General features: G+C 37.2%; 1 protein-coding gene across 4 annotated transcripts in view; it reads left to right on the forward strand.

Annotated features, from left to right (window-relative positions):
- Yif1 (Yip1d-interacting factor 1) overlaps positions 1-17691 on the forward strand; it is a 126550-nt gene that overhangs the window by 39040 nt on the left and 69819 nt on the right. For all 4 annotated transcript variants that reach the window (XM_090379803.1, XM_090379802.1, XM_090379805.1 and 1 more), the window contains exon 5: positions 6515-6619. In XM_090379803.1, coding sequence (XP_090235929.1) covers positions 6515-6619 — 105 coding nt within the window. The remainder of the gene's footprint in view (positions 1-6514; positions 6620-17691) is intronic.

Raw genomic sequence — 17691 nt, forward strand, 5'->3', positions numbered from 1 at the left:
ATAGGCGAGCAGGGAGCTCGCCTATATTATTTTTCCCTGCTCGCCTATATTATTATATAACAAAGCGAGCAGGGGGGAAAGCCCTCTGCTCGCTTTGCTCACCCACCCCCACACATGCTTTTCTATGTAAAATGTAGAGGTATTTGGGCAAGTCGAATCTTTTCTATGTAAAAGACACCTGTTGAAATGCACTCATCGATATCTAATCAGGAAATTACATATGTAATTATTTACCCTGCCCACTTGTACCACGTGACCCGCATCCCTCTTCTCCCATTGGCTACCCCACCACGCAATATACTCAAGGTGGAATAAATATCACTGTGTAATTATTTATCTGTGTTTATATAAGTCACTTAGGAAAAGGCCTTTTGCTTCGGGTTCCATAATGCATGAGGAATATTGTTGCATCCAAAAGAACAAGACTAAAATATTTACAAACTATACAAATATTTAAAAAATACTAAACTATTTACAAATATACAAACTTTATTGGGTCTCTTCATCAGCTAATATTACAATGGAACATGCCATAATGTTCACCAACCTCTGGTCAATGCACAAGGTTGGTGAATGTTATGAAGGCACTTGTCTTTCAATCTTACCAACATTGGCATGCATCTCACGTATACACTCTACATTGTCAACAGCAAGTGTCTGCCCAGTAACCATTTTTGTGTTCCTTCCCTATAACATTTACCAACGTAGAGGTATGATTGTTAATAGTGTAATATTTTGTAAATAAAAAATCTAAAATATTTACAAAATATTACACTGTTAACATTAATATTTGTATAATATAATTTTTTAAAATAATTAAATGCACTTGGCATAATACATTAAGAGTTTAATATCTATATAATATCGGTGTTTAGATACACCATAGACACTCTTAAAAAACTACAAAGTAGTTGTTGTGGGCATCATTTTCTCTTTCTCATATTGTGCTCTGCCTTCACGACGAGTTGCCATGATACTGCACTACCTCAAATAAGTAACGCTTCACTAATAGAGAAGACTATTGTTACTTATTCTCAGTGAGTACCACCACTCAGACATGTTTCAAGGCTATTGGCCTATCATCAGTGGGTGGGCAGGTACCCTAGTATTGCAGACATGACGACCCAGTTGTGAAGTTAATCGCACAATATGAGAGATGCCAAAAGGTGTATAAGATAATATTTAAAATAATTAAATGCACTTGGCATAATACATTAAGAGTTTAATATCTATATAATATCGGTGTTTAGATACACCATAGACACACTTAAAAAACTACAAAGTAGTTGTTGTGGACATCATTTGCTCTTTCTCATATTGTGCTCTGCCTTCACGACGAGTTGCCGTCGTGAAGGCAGAGCACAATATGAGAAAGATACAATATACACCTTTTGGCATCTCTCATATTGTGCGATTAACTTCACAACTGGGTCGTCATGTCTGCAATACTAGGGTACCTGCCCACCCACTGATGATAGGCCAATAGCCTTGAAACATGTCTGGGTGGTGGTACTCACTGAGAATAAGTAACAATAGTCTTCTCTATTAGTGAAGCGTTACTTATTTGAGGTAGTGCAGTATCATGGCAACTCGTCGTGAAGGCAGAGCACAATATGAGAAAGAGCAAATGATGCCCACAACAACTACTTTGTAGTTTTTTAAGAGTGTCTATGGTGTATCTAAACACCGATATTATATAGTATAATATAAATGACAAATATTAATATTTGTCATTAATATTTGTGTAGTTTTGTATTGTATAATGTTATAATTTATATAATAATAATAACATTATACTAATATACTAACATTATAACAGACTGATCGAAATCTAATTAGGAAATGACCCATGTAATTATTTACCTATGCATTTGTAGTGACTTAATTGCACCACCATCTTCTCCCATTGGCTCGAAGAAATATCACTAGGAGGAAAACTTTTTTAATGTATAGAGAGATAATAATTCTTTGCCAAAACTACCTAATCTTATGCTATCTTGAAACCTTCCATCTGATCAACAATTGCCAGTGTGGATTTTGTCAGTGTTGTTACACTGATTGTATTTTGGCTTGTACTACTCCTGTTTGGACATATTCCATGAAAATTTTTGGATGAACTCAAGGATTTTCTTTTCATATTTGTAAGGCTTTTGATCATCTTTGGTATAAAGATGTTTTAAGATTCCATCTTGTGCTTTGCCTTTTGTGTTTTGCAGCTTCGTTTCCAGTTTCTCCTTCACCATCACTACATGTGATTGAAAACAGCTCTGGCTTTTAACTTCTCATCTAATGTTGGATTTCTCCAAGGGCCTGTTCATTGACTACTCTTTTCTTTCTTTTATTATTGGAACTTCAGTTGATAGTTTTTCCAGTGATATCACACTGTAGTTCACCTTCCACTTCAACAAACATTTATCACCATCTGCAACTTCTTGAATATCCACGAGCAATTCCTTATATGCTGATCTCCAACTGATTTTCCTGTGGGAAGAAGACTTAATCAGTTTTGTTCTGTATAAAACCCAATCCTCTTTTATCTCTTTCTAAAACAAAGAACTGTTCTTCTAATTAGTGCATGAAAGGGATTATTTCCTCATACTATTTGTAACTCTGATGGAGACCATTTAACGAAGACAGTTTTTAATATAATTTGTACTTGTTGTATTTCTAAATTTCTGCAAAATTTCTTAAGAGAAAAAAAAAAAAAAATCATATCACTACAGAAGAATTGAAAGAAATTATATTGCAAATGCAGACAGCAAAAACACAATAAGGTCGTCTCCCATCTTTTAAACTTTAGTGAAATATCTGGAAAATTTTTCAGACATTCATAGGTCTTTCAGGTCATTCAGAAGAAGAAAATTCTAATTTTTAAGAAAATTAAATTTCTTTCAATTTTCTTAAAAATTAGAAGAAATCATTGTAGATATTTTATTGAATTATAATTAACTGAAGAATGTTAAATTTCAATTCAGTTTTTTTTTGTACTCTTAGGTGAATTTTTAAAACTGAAGATTGAAGACACTTGAGATATTGAAAATGATTAATGCATGTTAGCATTAGCATTTTAGCATTAGTAGAGGCATTTGATCCAAGAAAGCAAGCTTATGCAGCATCAGCCAAAAAAAAAAAAAAAAACCACTTCCACTTCACCCCTCTGTTCGTTCAAAATACCTGTCCAGCTGAGCCTTAAACTTATTTAGGCTATCAACTTCCACGACAAGGGATGGAAGTCTGTTCCACCAACCAACCACCCACTGGCTAAAGGCAAATTTCCGCACGTCTATCCTACATCTGTCTTTCCTCAATTTTAATTTATGCCTTCTCAGGTAATTATTCTGAGCGAGAGGAAGAATCCCATCAGCATTGAGCATGCTCAAACCATTCAATGATTTATACACCTCTATCAGATCACCTTGCTGGTGCCTAGTCTCCAGACACTGTAATTTGCAAAACTTAAGCCTTTCTTCGTAAGAGCACCCCTTTGTTCCATTCACTAATCTTGTTGCCCTTCTCTGTACTCGTTCCAGCAGCTCTACATCCTTCTTGAAATGAGGCCTCCAGACCTGTATACAGTACTCTAGGTGTGGCCTGACCATTGCCTTATACAAGGGAATAATCACCTCCTTATCCCTGCTAGTGTCAATGATATATAGAAAAATTCCTATATATCATTGACAATACACCATGAGCTACTCTTGCAGCCCGTCTGCACTGCTCAGAGAACTTCATATCTGCCTGCACAACCACCCCCAGGTCCCTTTCATTCTCTACCACTGTCAGTGTAGTACCACAGAGTTGATACGTTGCTCTGGGGTTGCTGTTTTCCATGTGTAGTACTTTACATTTGTCAATGTTAAACTTCATTTGCCACCTCTCAGCCCATCTGCTCAACCTTTCCAGATCCTGTTGCAGCAGCATAGTGTCCTTGACAACCCTGCCTACCTTTGTATCGTCTGCAAACTTCGACATTAAGCTTGACATACCATCATCAATATCATTTATGAATACAGAAAACAATAATGGACCCAACACTGAGCCCTGAGGGACTCCACTAATAACATTAGTTCACGATGAGCAGTGTCCATTGATTACCACTCTCTGTCTTCTCCCTCTCAGCCACCCCTTTATCCACAGCAGCAATTTGCCTCCAGTGTCACACTGCTCCAATTTGTGCAGCAGTCTTCCATGTGCAACAGTATCAAAAGCCTTTCTAAGATCCAAGTATATAATATCAAAGCTATTCCCTGCATCCAGTTCTTTTGTGACTGCATCATAGTATCCAATCAAATTGGTCAGGCAAGACTTCGCCTTAACAAAACCATGCTGTGTCCTTCTTTAACTAGTGCCTCCATTAATTTTCCTGGAACAGAAGTTAAACTCACAGGTCTATAATTGCTTGTGTCAGCCTTTGATCTTCCTTTGTGAATTGGGGTCACATTTGCACATCTCCAGTCTGTGGGTACCTCCCCTGAGTCCAAGGAAGCTCTCATAATTATGGCTAAGGGTTTGCTTACTTCCTCTGCTGCCTCCTTTAATATAACTGGATAGATCCCATCCACCCTGGGTGCCTTTCTTGTGTTTATCTTCAACAGTTTCTCCTCCACTTTACTCTCAGTTATTACAAGATTCTCTAGCTTACTACTAGAGTTGAATACACCTCTGGCTTTCCCCTCGCTAAATAAGTCCTCGTGTGTGAATGTCGATGCAAAATATTCATTTAGTTTGTTAGCTACCTGAGCAGGATCATCAACAGTTGACCCATCGATATCCAGTGGACAAATCTGATTCATCCCCTTCTTTCTAGAGTTTACATAAGTAAAGAACTCTTTGCTGTTTTTCTTTGCATCCCTTGCCAAAGATTTCTCGTACTCTGCCTTCGCCTGCCTAACCTCCTTTGTAACTTGGTTACAGATCAACTTGTATCTATCATAGGCTTCTGTGTCATGTGTTAATTTGTATGTATCCCATGCATGTTTCTTCTCTGCCATATGCTCATCAGTTCATCTGACATCCATTTAGGCCTAAACCTTGAACAATATTTCTTAGTTGGTATGTAAAGCCTAGTAGCTTCCAAGATAAGTTCTTTGAATGCTTCCCATTTTGAATTTGCTGTTGGTAACATCATCAGTTGGTCCCACTGTATAGAATTTAAATACTGTCTCAGTCCATTGTAGTCGCCTCTACGAAAGCAATAACCCTTCCCTTTACCCCTAATGGTAGTTACCTCTTTAAGTAAATCCCACTTCAGCATACTGTGATCACTGCCACCTAGTGGTTCATTTATCTGCAGATTCTTAATGCATGAAGAATCACTGCTGATAATCAAATCAAGAGTATTCCTCTCTCTAGTTGCCTCCCGAACATGCTGATGTAGAAAACAATCATCCAATAAATCCACAAAAGCCTTGCTAGTGTGTGAGTGACCAGCCCCCAAACTCCAGTCAATATCTGAGAAATTAAAATCTCCCATTATAAGACTCTCTGATTTACTGGCCCACTCTATTTCCCTGTACAGCTTCTTATTATACTCATCAGAGTCATTAGGCCTATAGCACACTCCTACTCTCAATTTTGATCTCCCAATGCTTATGTCACACCAAACTGATTCGACACTGTACTGTCCAGCGATGTCCACTGGCTTCACTTCCTTGGATTTTATGTATTTCTTAACTAATAGCATAACCCCTCCTCCCTTCCTATCCAGTCTATCCTTTCTGTAGACGTTGTACTCCCCAAATTCCAGTTCTGCATTCCTTATATCTGTGTGACACCAAGTCTCTGATATCCCAACAATATCTGCCTTTGATGTTTTTAGCAATACCTCAAATTCATCAAATTTATTTACTAAACTCCTAGCATTGGTGTACACGCAAGTATACATGCACCTATTTCTATTCTTAGCTACCCTAACACAACCCATGTGTTTACTTGTACCGCAATGACTCCCAGCAGTCTCTGAAATATCCTGAATCTTGTTTTTCAGGCTTCTGCTCATTCCAATAGAAGCAGTGCAAGAATCTCTTTCACCTCTGCCAGTGGCTACTGTTAATCTATTCGTCTTATTGATTTTACTAGTCTCTCAAAAAAGAAAAATCAATGTTTTATTGATTTTACTAGTCTCTCAAAAAAGAAAAAATAAATAAATAAATCAGTTTGTTTATTTTGATCATTTTTATTTTATTCTACCCAGTTAGGGAATCAAGAATTTTATTATTTATACTCTGATTCTCAAGACCTTTTTTATCAATATAGATACCTCATTTTTTAAAATTTATTATAGAATTTTGATTGGATTACAAAATTGCATTAAACATGGCCTGCCAGGACTAAAGAGATCACTTTATTTACTGAAAATAAAAATTGCATTGTTTGTATATCAGAAAATTTTATTTTCACTTTAAAATACATGTCTAAGTGTAAGTCTTGTCTAATTTGAATTTTTCATGTAAAGAATTTCCCATTTGCATTAATAATGGTGATTATTATTATTAGTTATTTTTATTATTTGCAGTTAGAAAAGTATGTATCCATATCAAAACTGAAGTACTATTTTGCTGTAGATACTTCTTATGTGGCAAAAAAATTGGCATTGCTTTTTTTCCCGTTTACTCATGGGGTAAGTTTTTTTTATGAGCAGAGTAAGTATTTCATTCTTGTATTTCATATAACCCAGATATAACATATGAATACTTGCTCATTATGTGTACTGTACCTTGTCTATATGCTCTAACAGCTGTAATACCCATAAATAACATTCTGTAAGATAATGCTCCATCTTGGTAAGATTTATCTTAAAACAACTGTTCTGACATGACTCGAGATATGTTTATTTGCAGTTTTTTTTATGTTGAATGGTAAAATCTGTGGTAATAGCTGCACTTTGAATCAGAAATGTAAACATACACAGTATTGTCAAAAATACTGTAATAGATTTTGAGTGATGAAGTACCTAAACAAAATTAAACCTGTAATTACAATAGTGAACTATAATGAGAGCTGAGAAAATTGCAAAAAAATACCTTTTTAATAGATCTTGTTATATCCAAATTAGACGAAAAAGCGCATAAATGCAGAAGAAAATATAAATTTTAAAAGGTGTTGTATACTTACCTCTAATCTCCATCCATTTTGATAATAATCTTTACTGCTGTTAAATAATAGGTAATGAAGTAAGTTGTGGTGGGGTAACTTATGTGTGATGATAAAAATTGATTCAACAATGTGTAGTTTCTTTTTCTTTCCTGGAACACTCTTATGGAGAATGTTATCTGTTATTTATCAATCTTCTTATGGATAATGAATGATACCTATATCTTTTGTCAGTTACACTTGCTAACTATTAATTTTTGCAGGCATTTGTCATTTTAAATTTTATTTATAACTACTCCTTTTCATTTCTCTCCATCTTGGTAAGATTTATCTTAAATTGCGGCATAAATTTTTCCCCCATAAAATATACCTTCACCTGAATTTTAACAGGTGTTAAAATTCTGTTCTAATTTAATTCTTCAATCATCATTTTCACAGTTAATTGTGGTAGTATAAGAAATCTTTTGACCTTGTCAACATTTTCATTGGTGGTTAGATAATCATTTCATGCATCATCATCATGGACACCTTTTTTTTGTACCTTCTTTAAACATTTTGTGCCAATCAAAAACTCTTGCCCTTAAGATCACTTCACCCCAAATATGTTTCTTTTAACAAGTCAGATGTCCTTACTTGCATATTTAACTTCACAAAAATTTGATATTACTGCTTTGCTCCAAATAATAGTCAGTCATTTTGACAGTGACAGAAAACAATATGCATTTTTATCATTTTGTTTGCTAGCACAAGACTGACCACCCACTTTGAAAATACTGCTACAGTGTAAATATGTCCTAACATGTCCATGCCATGGTTGCTTTTTTGCATCTATAAATTACATGCAAAATTCATTCTCATTACTTGATCTTATCATCAGGTATACAGCATCAGCCAAAAAAAAAAACCTTCCCATTTCACCCATCCATTCGTTTCAGATGTTTGTCTAGTTCTGCCTTGAATTTATTTAAGCTATCAACTTCCACAATGACAGTTGTAAGTTTGTTCCAGCAATCACCTACCCACTAGCTAAATGAAAATTTCCACAAATCTATTCAACAACTGTCTTTCTTCAATTTCAGTTTATGCCCCCTCAGGTTTGCAATCTGACCAAGAAGCCTGTCAATCCATTCCAGGCCTTATACACCTCATTCATATCGCCTTGCAAGTGCCTAGTCTCCAGATGCTGCAATATGCAGAAGTTAGGCCTTTCTTTGTAAGAGCACCCCTTTGTTCCCCTCACCAGTCTTGTTGCCCTTCTCTATACTTGTTCTAGCAACTCTACATCCTTCCTAAAATGAGGCTTCCAGACCTGTACACAATACTCAAGGTGTGGAACCTAACCATTGCCTTATACAAGTGGATAATCACCCTCTTATCCCTGCTTGCAAAATTCCTGTATATCATTGACAAGATTCCATGACCTACTCTGGCAGCCTGACTGCACTGCTCAGAAAACTTCATATCTGACTGCACAATTAGCCCCAGATCTCTTTAATTCCCCACTACCCTGTGTGTAGTGGAGAATTAAAGCTACATTTCTCTGGGGGTTGCTTCTACCCATATGCAGTATTTTGAATTTGTCAATGTCAAACTTCAGTTGCCACTTCTCAGGCCATCTTCCTAATTTTTTCAGATTTTGTTGCAGCAGCATCTGTCATTACTGTTATTAACAACCCTGCCAGCCTTTGTATCATCTGCAAACTTTAACATTAAGCTTGATATAACTTCATCAATATCATTGATAAATATACAAAACAACAATGGGCCCAAAACCGAACCCTGGGGAACACTACTAATAACATTAGTCCACGAAGAGTAGTATCCATTGATTACCACTCTCTGTTCTCTCCCACTCAACCATCCTTTTATCCATTGTAGCAACCTGCCCTTAATGCCATACTGTTCAAATTTGTACAATAGTCTTCCATGTGCAACAGTATCAAATGTTTTCCTGAAATCCAAGTATATGATATCAAAATTATTTTTTGCATCCAGTTCCTTTGTGACTATTGGGTTTAAGCTGTGAAATGGAGGGAACTTAGGTGTTTTTTAATATTTTTCACCATCAGTGGTACTTTTGGCATTCCTAATATTTTTACCATCAATGTAGTTATGGCATTTTAGGCACCGTTTGTTTCTAACCCCCCCCCCCCTCCCAATCTATTCTTCTAGTGGTGAAGTAGGATTAGTCTCTAAGGCCCTCAGCATTCAGGCGTAGGGACCAGTGTGTTGTGAATTTTCATCGAAGATTCTCAATAGTATAATCTTGTATGGTGCTAAAACCTTCCAAGGATCTGATAGAATGATTGGACGAAAATTAACAGAGAGATCCCATCATTTCAAACAAAACACATTTATTAATGAAATTAAACAACAGTGGAATATTGAATTTTCACTGTATATAGTGGTAAAATATGAGTGAAGTTAAATGTGAATTATATTTTAATAGTGCAAATAACCGTGTTACCATTCTTGTTATTTTAACTCAGTGCATGAGACTAGAGAATCTCAATTCTGCTCTTCATCAGAGCATTAGGAGGCATTAAACATTATATCGATTTTAAGGCACATATCAAATAAATGCGTTACCATTCTTGCTATTTTAACTCAGCATATGAGACTAGTAAATCTCTATTATAATCTTCATCGGAGCATTAGGAGACATTAATCATTGTAACGACTGAAGGTACATAACAAATAAATGCATTATTCCAGAAAGAAATTATCCTGTGTTAAAGCATTATCATTCTTTCCAAGTAAGAGTTAATGAATTAATTTTCTCTTCCAATCATTCTATCAGAGCCTTGCAGGAGGTATTTTAACTTACCAAGTTTTTATGCAGGTGTCATTGCTCTTTTTCTGTTTTCTCCATGGCGGTCGTGACCTCTTCCAAACTCGCTTCTTCTCAGCCTCCCTTTGCCTTTCTGTCGCCAAACCTATAACCTTTCTCTAATTCTCCTCCTCTCTCTGTTGAACGGCTCTTACCTCAAACAACTCCTCCAATCCCCTTTCTAAAGGGGATCTGCCTTTTTATATCTCAGAAAACTCTCTCACAGTTAAGGGAACCTTGGCTTTTCATTCGACCGTTCAGATCTGGGACTCAAGTTCAGATCACTTACATAAGATGTGATGGTCAAGAGAGTAGTAATAGTAGTAGTGGCATGTGATGCAAGAAAGCAAGTGAATGAGCTTATGCAGCATTAGCCAAAAAAAAAAATCACACCATTCTCTCCAAATGCCCGTCCAGTTCCTCCTTAAATTTATTTAACCTATCAACTTCCACAACGACAGATGGATGTTTGTTCCAGCAATTAACCACCCGCTGGCTAAAGGCAAATTTCCGCACATCTATTCTACATCTGTCTTTTCTTAATTTGAATTTTTGCTCCCTTAGGTTCGTAATCTGAACAAGTGGAAGGATCCCATCAGAATTCAGCGTGCTCAACCCATTCAAGGCCTCATACACCTCAATCAGATCACCATGCAGGTGCCTAGTCTCCAGCCACTGCAATTTGCAGAACTTAAGCCTCTCTTGGTAAGAGGATCCCTTCATTCCCCTCACCAACCTTGTTCCCTTCTCTGTACATGCTCAAGCAAATCTACATCCTTCCTAAAATTAGGCCTCCAGACCTGTACGCAGTACTCAAGGCGTGGCCTGACCATTGCCTTATACAGAGGGACAATCACCTCCTTTTCCATGCCAGCAAAATCCTATATATCATTGACAAAACCCCATGACCTGCCCTGGCAGCCTGTCTGCTTTGCTCAGAAAACTTCATATCTGACTGCACAATTACTCCCAGGTCTTTTTCATTTTCTACGACTTTAAGTGTAGTACCACACAGTTGGTACGTTTCTCTGGGGATACTTTTACCCATATGTAGTACTTTGCATTTGTGAAGGTTAAACTTCAGTTGCCACTTCTTAGCCCATCTGCCCAAATTATCTTGATCCTGTTGCAGTAGCACACTGCCATTACTGTCATTAACAACCCTGCCAACCTTTGTATCATCTGCAAACTTCGACACTAAGCCTGATATACCTTCATCAATATCATTGATAAATATACAAAACAACAGAGGACCCAACACCGAACCCTGTGGGACTCCACTAATAACATTAGTCCACGAAGAGCAGCACCCATTAATTACTACCCTCTGTCTTCTCCCACTCAACCATCCTTTTATCCATTGTAGCAACTTACCCTTAATACCATTCTGCTCCAATTTGTACAGTAGTCTTCCATGCGCAACAGTGTCAAAAGCTTTCCTGAAATCCAAATATATGATATCAAAATTATTTTTTGCATCCAGTTCCTTTGTAACCACATCATAATATCCTATCAAATTTGTCAGACAAGACCTTCCCTTAACAAACCCATGCTGTGTGTGAATTATTGCTGCAGTCTTGAGGTACCTCTGTAGTCAGGTGGGAAGGAGCAGCAGTGCGTAGCACACGCTTCTTGATTAGACCGGGGTTCGAGTCCCTCACCATCAAACACGGGGATATGCAGTGGTCATATCCTGAATAGGTCAGGATATGACCACCTCATATCCCCGGAGCAATATGGCCTTAGTTGTTAATGCTCCTAAAAAAAAAAAAAAAAAAAACCGAATAACCAGCTGCAGTCTTGTCTAGATGATGCTGCAATGCATCTTTAACCAGTGACTCCATTATTTTACCCAGAACAGAAGTTAAACTATCTGGTCTGTAATTACTCGTGTCACCCTTCGGATCCCCCTTTGTGAATTGGGGATACATTTGCACATCTCCAGTCTGTGGGGACCTCCCTTGAGTCCAAAGATGCTCTCATAATTGTGGCTAAGGGTTTGCTTAGTTGCTTTGCCACCTCCTTTAATATAACTGGATAGATCCCATCCACCCCAGGTGCCTTTCTTATGTTTAACTTTAACAATTTCTCCTCCACTTTGCTCTCAGTTATTACAAAATCATTAAGCAACCTGCTACAATTTGATAACCTTCTGCCATTTTCAAACCTTAATAACTCCTGTGTGAATGTAGATGCAAAATACTCATTCAGTTTGTTTGCTATCTGAGCAGGATCATCAACAGTGAAACCATCAATATCAAGTGGACCAATCAGATTCATCCCCTTCCTTTTAGAGTTTATATAAGTAAAGAAATCCTTAATGTTTTTCTTAGCATCTTTTGCCAAAGATTTCTCGTAATCTGCCTTCGCCTGCCTAACCTCCTTTGTGACCTGATTACAGACTAGTTTATATCTGCCATAGACTTCTGAGTCACTTGATAATTTATATGCATCCCATACATTTTTCTTCTCTGTCACAAGTCTCATTAGTTCATTTGATAACCATTTAGGTCTAAACCTTGAACAATATTACTTAATAGATATGAAACTTTTAGTAGCATCCACGATTAATTCCTTGAATGCTTCCCACTTAGAATTTACCGTTGGTAACATCGTCAGTTGATTCCACTGTACAGAATTTAAAAACTGTCTGAGACCACTGCACTCACCTTTACCGGAAGCAAAAACTCTTTCCTTTACCCCTGATGGTAATTATATCTTTAAGTAAATCCCACATCAGTACACTGTGATCACTGCCACCTAGTGGTTCCTTTATCTGCAAATTCTTAATACACGAATGATCATTGCTGATAACCAGATCAAGAGTATTACCCTCTCTGGTTGTCTCTCGAACATGCTGCTGCAGAAAACAATCATCCAATAAATCCAGAAAAGTCTTACTAGTGTGTGAGCGACCAACCCACAAGTTCCAGTCAATATCTGGGAAGTTAAAATCTCCCATTATAAGACATTCTGATTTACTAGCCCACTCTATTTCTCTGTACAATTGTTCATTGTACTCATTCGATTCATTAGGCCTATAACACACTCCTACTCTTATTTTTGCTTTCGCAGTGCTTATGTCACACCAAACTGACTCAACAGTGCACTGTTCATCTATATCAACTGGATGCACTTCTTTTGATTTTATGTTTTTCTTAATTAACAGCATAACACCTCCTCCCTTCCTATCCTGTCTATCCTTTCTGTACATATTGTACTCCCCAAATTCCAGTTCTGCATTCCTTATATCTGTGTCACACCATGTCTCTGGTATCCCAACAATATCCGCCTTTTATGTCTTGACCAACAATTCAAATTCATCAAATTAATTTACTGTACTTCTAGCATTGGTATACATGTACCTATTCTTATTAGTTACCCTAACACATCCCATATACCCACCTGTTTCACGATGACTGCCATCAGTCCTTGAAACTCCCAGCACCCTCGCTCCAGGTCGCTACTTATTCTAATAGAAGTTGTGCAAGAATCACCTTCACCTCTTCCTGCGGCTACTTTTAACCTTTTAGTCTGTGAATCCCCCAAAGCTAGCAGTTTTCCGACCCGAACACTACTTCGATAGCATCAGCAAATATTCTTGCTCCCTTTCTATTTAAGTGTATCCCATCCCTGTAGAAGCAGTCTCTCCTGTTAACAAGGGGGTGATCACATCATCCCTTCTCTATTACTCTACATCTTTTGTTGCCTCCTCCCCAACATCGCGTTTCGGGACTGGAAAGGATGCTAGCAACATTTGCCTAGTGTATCATTGACATGCAGAAGTTCAGATATCTATTTCTGATTACACCCGCATAATCAGAACAGATTAGATTTCACTGCCCCCCTAACCTTGGAGATGTGGCTTTATTATTTTCAGAAGTAATTCGGAACAAAGCTCCTTTTAGCCTTTTTTGTTAAGTTAAAAAATATATCTGTAAGTTTTATTCTCGGTTAAAATTAAATTTTCCTAAGTTTTGTTATAAATGGGATTAATTTTTCCTTACGTATTCTCTTTTATGAAAGTATAAAAAAATATATTTATTGAGAGATCTGGTTGTTTGTAATAAACTGGAAGAATATGGGCATACAGGGTCTTCTATAGATTAATTACAAGCATGCATTAAGTGTAGAAGAGAGAAAGAAAGAGGGGGGAAAAAAGGAGTGATTAACCAAACAAAAACTAATTTGCAAGATTTGTGAAAATAACAGGGATGCAAGAAAAATCAATTCCATTTTAACATGACCACGTCATAGTCAGACAAGACTTCCCCTTAACAAACCCATGCTATATCTGAATTATTACTGCTGTCTTGTTTAGATGATCCAGCAATACTTCTTTAACCAGTGACTCCATTATTTTCCCTGAAACAGAAGTCAAACTAACAGGTCTGTAATTACTCATGTCACCCTTTGATCCCCTTTGTGAATTGGAGATACATTTGCACATCTCCAGTCCGTGGGGACTTACCCTGAGTCCAATGATGATCTCATAATTATGGCTAAGGGTTTGCTTATTTCCTTTGCCACCTCCTTTAATATAACTGGATCCCATTCGCCCGAGGTACCTCGGGCGAATGGGATCCAGTACTTCAACAATTTCTCCTCCACTTTGCTCTCAGTTATTACAAAATCATTTAACTCCATGTTAGAGTTTGGTAAACATCTAGCCCTCTCCTTGAACAACTCCTCGTGTGAATGTAGAGGCAGAATACTCATTTAGTTTGTCATTTATCTGAGAATGATCATCTACAGTCAAACCATTGATATCAAGTAGACCAATCTGATTCATCCCCTTCCTTTTAGAGTTTATATAAGTAAAGAAGTCTTTGCTATTTTTCTTTGTATCCATTGCCAAAGATTTTTCATAATCTGCCTTTGATTGCCAAACTTTCTTTGTGACTTGATTATAGACTAGCTTATATATACCATAGGCTTCTGTGTCATCTGATACTTTATATGCATCCCATGCATTTTTCTTCTCTGCCACGAGTTTCATTAGTTCATCTGTTATCCATTTGGGCCTAAACATATAGAACAGTATTTCTTAGTTGAAACAAAAAGCTTAGTAGCTTCCAAGATTACTTCCCTGAATGCTTCCCATTTAGAATTTGCTGTTGGTAACATCATCAGTTGGTCCCACTGTATTGAACTTAAAAAATCTCTGAGACCACTGTACTCACCTTTACAAAAGCAAAAACCCTTCCCTTTACCCCTGATGGTAGTGACATCTTTAAGTAAATCCCACATCAGTACACTGTGATCACTACCATCTAATGGTTTCTTTATCGGTAAATTCTTAATGTATGAATAATCACTGCTGATAATCAGATCAAGAGTGTTACTCCCTCTGGTTGCCTCTCTAACATGGTGCTGTAAAAAACAGTTGTCCAATAAATCCACAAAAGCCTTATTAAAGCTAGTGTGGGAGTGACCAACCCACAAGTTCCAGTCAATATCTGGTGGGTTAAAATCCTCCATTATAAGACATTCTGATTTACTGGCCCACTCTATTTCTCTTCACAATTGTTCATTGTACTCATCAGAGTCATTAGGCCTATAACACTCCTACTCTCATTTTCCCTTTCCTAGTGCTTATGTCATACCAAACTGACTCAACATTGTACTGTCTATCTATGTCAACTGGATTCACTTCCTTAGATTTTATATGTTTCTTAACTAGCAGCATAACCCCTCCACCCTTCCTATCCTGTCTATCCTTTCTGTACACATTGTACTCCCCAAATTCCAGTTCTGCATTCCTTGCATCTGTGTGGCACCACGTGTCTGATATCCTAACAATAACTGCTTTTGATATCTTGACTTGCACTTCATGTTCATCAAATTTATTTACTATACTCCTAACATTGGTATACATGCACCTCTTCTTACTCTTAGTTACTCTAACACAGCCAATATATTTAATTGTTTTGACTCCCAGCAGTTCCTGAAATCCCCAGAAACTTGCTTGCCGGGCTGCTGCTCATTCCAATAGAAGCAGCACAAGAATCATTTCCACCTCTGCCTGTGGCTACTGTTAATGTATTAGTCTGTGCATCCCCTCCAAGCTAGCATTTTTCCAACCCACCTAACATTGCCTCGATAGAATCAGCAAATATTCTTGCACACTTTCTATTTAAGTGTACCCATCCCTGTAGAAGCAATCTCTCTTGTTAACAAGCACAGACCACACTGAAAAAAATTCTCCCATGAGCCTTGAACAGTTTCTCCAGTGTCGAATTGATTGACGAGGCTCTCATCATATACTCCCTCCTATCGTGTCTATGCAAGATTGCAGACACTTTCAAATTTAATCCTAACTCGTGACTTTTTTTCAAATTTACCTGTACTTGTTAAGCAAATCCGTAGATCTCCTCCACTTATTGTCATTGGTGCCAACATGTAAAAGCGAATATCACCTTTTGTACCCTTAAAAGATGATATCTGCTCTACGTCATCAACTTCTGCTCCTGGCAGACATATCCTGAACCTATTCCATCTATCCTTTTTGCACAATATATTTCCTGTTTCCCCTGACTATTGAGTCACTGACAATAAGTAGCACCTGTGGGACAAGCACATTCTGCCCTGAAGATTGCCACTGTGCTGCTTAGTGCACAAGAGTGAGCTCTGGCATTGAGTTGGGCAGCTGAGAGATTGATGGCTCCCCATTTTAATTCCTTCGAGGTCATCTACCTGACTCTTTAAACTGTCACAGACACCCATCAGAATGCTGAGTTGGTGCCTAATTTCTTCACATTCTCTGCACCTAGCACACACAAAGACATCCTCAGTGGCTAGATCATGTCCTCCATGTCTAGAACATGTCACATTTTGCACTTTTTTTTTAGACTGTGATGCGTTTGAGAATCACCTCCATCAGGGTGACGAGAATTAATGGATTATGTAATTTTCTTTCATCTATTTAGAAGTGGTAGAATGGTTAGGGGGCAGTACACCTGCTATAAAAAATCTTCTTAATTGGATAATACCCTCCAAAAAAGATATAAATTAGAATTAAATATGTTTTCATTTTGAATATTTCCAGAACCAATGCTTTTTATGAACAAATAATAGATGGTAAGTGATAAAAATACAAAATATTAAATGAATATTTATATGCAAGCAGTGAGCATACACAGGAATAACAAAGTACACATTTTATGTTACACTATTGAAACCAGAAAGAATATTTTGAAGACACGTACGAAGTACACATTTCTTGCTGATCCATTCTTATTTATTCTGCAGGTATTGCATTCAAAAAGAGTGCAAATAATGTGAAAAAATCACTAACATAGAATAGCAACTATATTTTGTCTTAAAATTTGTATTTTTTGGTAGTAGCAGTGCGTAACACACGCTTCTTGATTAGACCGGGGTTCGAGCCCGTCACCACCAAATACGGATGATGCGGAAAGGTCAGGGAATGACCACCGCATATTCCCGGAGCAATATGGCCTTAGTTGCTAATGCCCCTAAAAACCAAATAACAAAAAATCTTTGGTAGTATTAGCTGTGAAGATGAAAGAATTGCCCCAGAAAGCATTGTGTACTTATATATGTGCCTTCCAAGTATTCTTTCGGATTTCAGTGTAGTGTACAACATATACAAACACAATATATTATTTTGAAGGTGTCGGGACCAAGAAGAGTGGGAATAAGGAGAGAAAATCATAAAAGAAACTTTAAAAAATTATGAGAATAAAATGAAAAGTGGAGTTAAGTCTGAGGAGTTGAACTGAAAAGTGAAGGAATAATGGGAGGTT

The sequence above is a fragment of the Mastigoproctus giganteus genome, chromosome 8 (genome assembly GCF_048544385.1).
Source record: "Mastigoproctus giganteus isolate SK-2022 chromosome 8, ASM4854438v1, whole genome shotgun sequence".
Lineage (NCBI taxonomy): Eukaryota > Metazoa > Arthropoda > Arachnida > Uropygi > Thelyphonidae > Mastigoproctus > Mastigoproctus giganteus.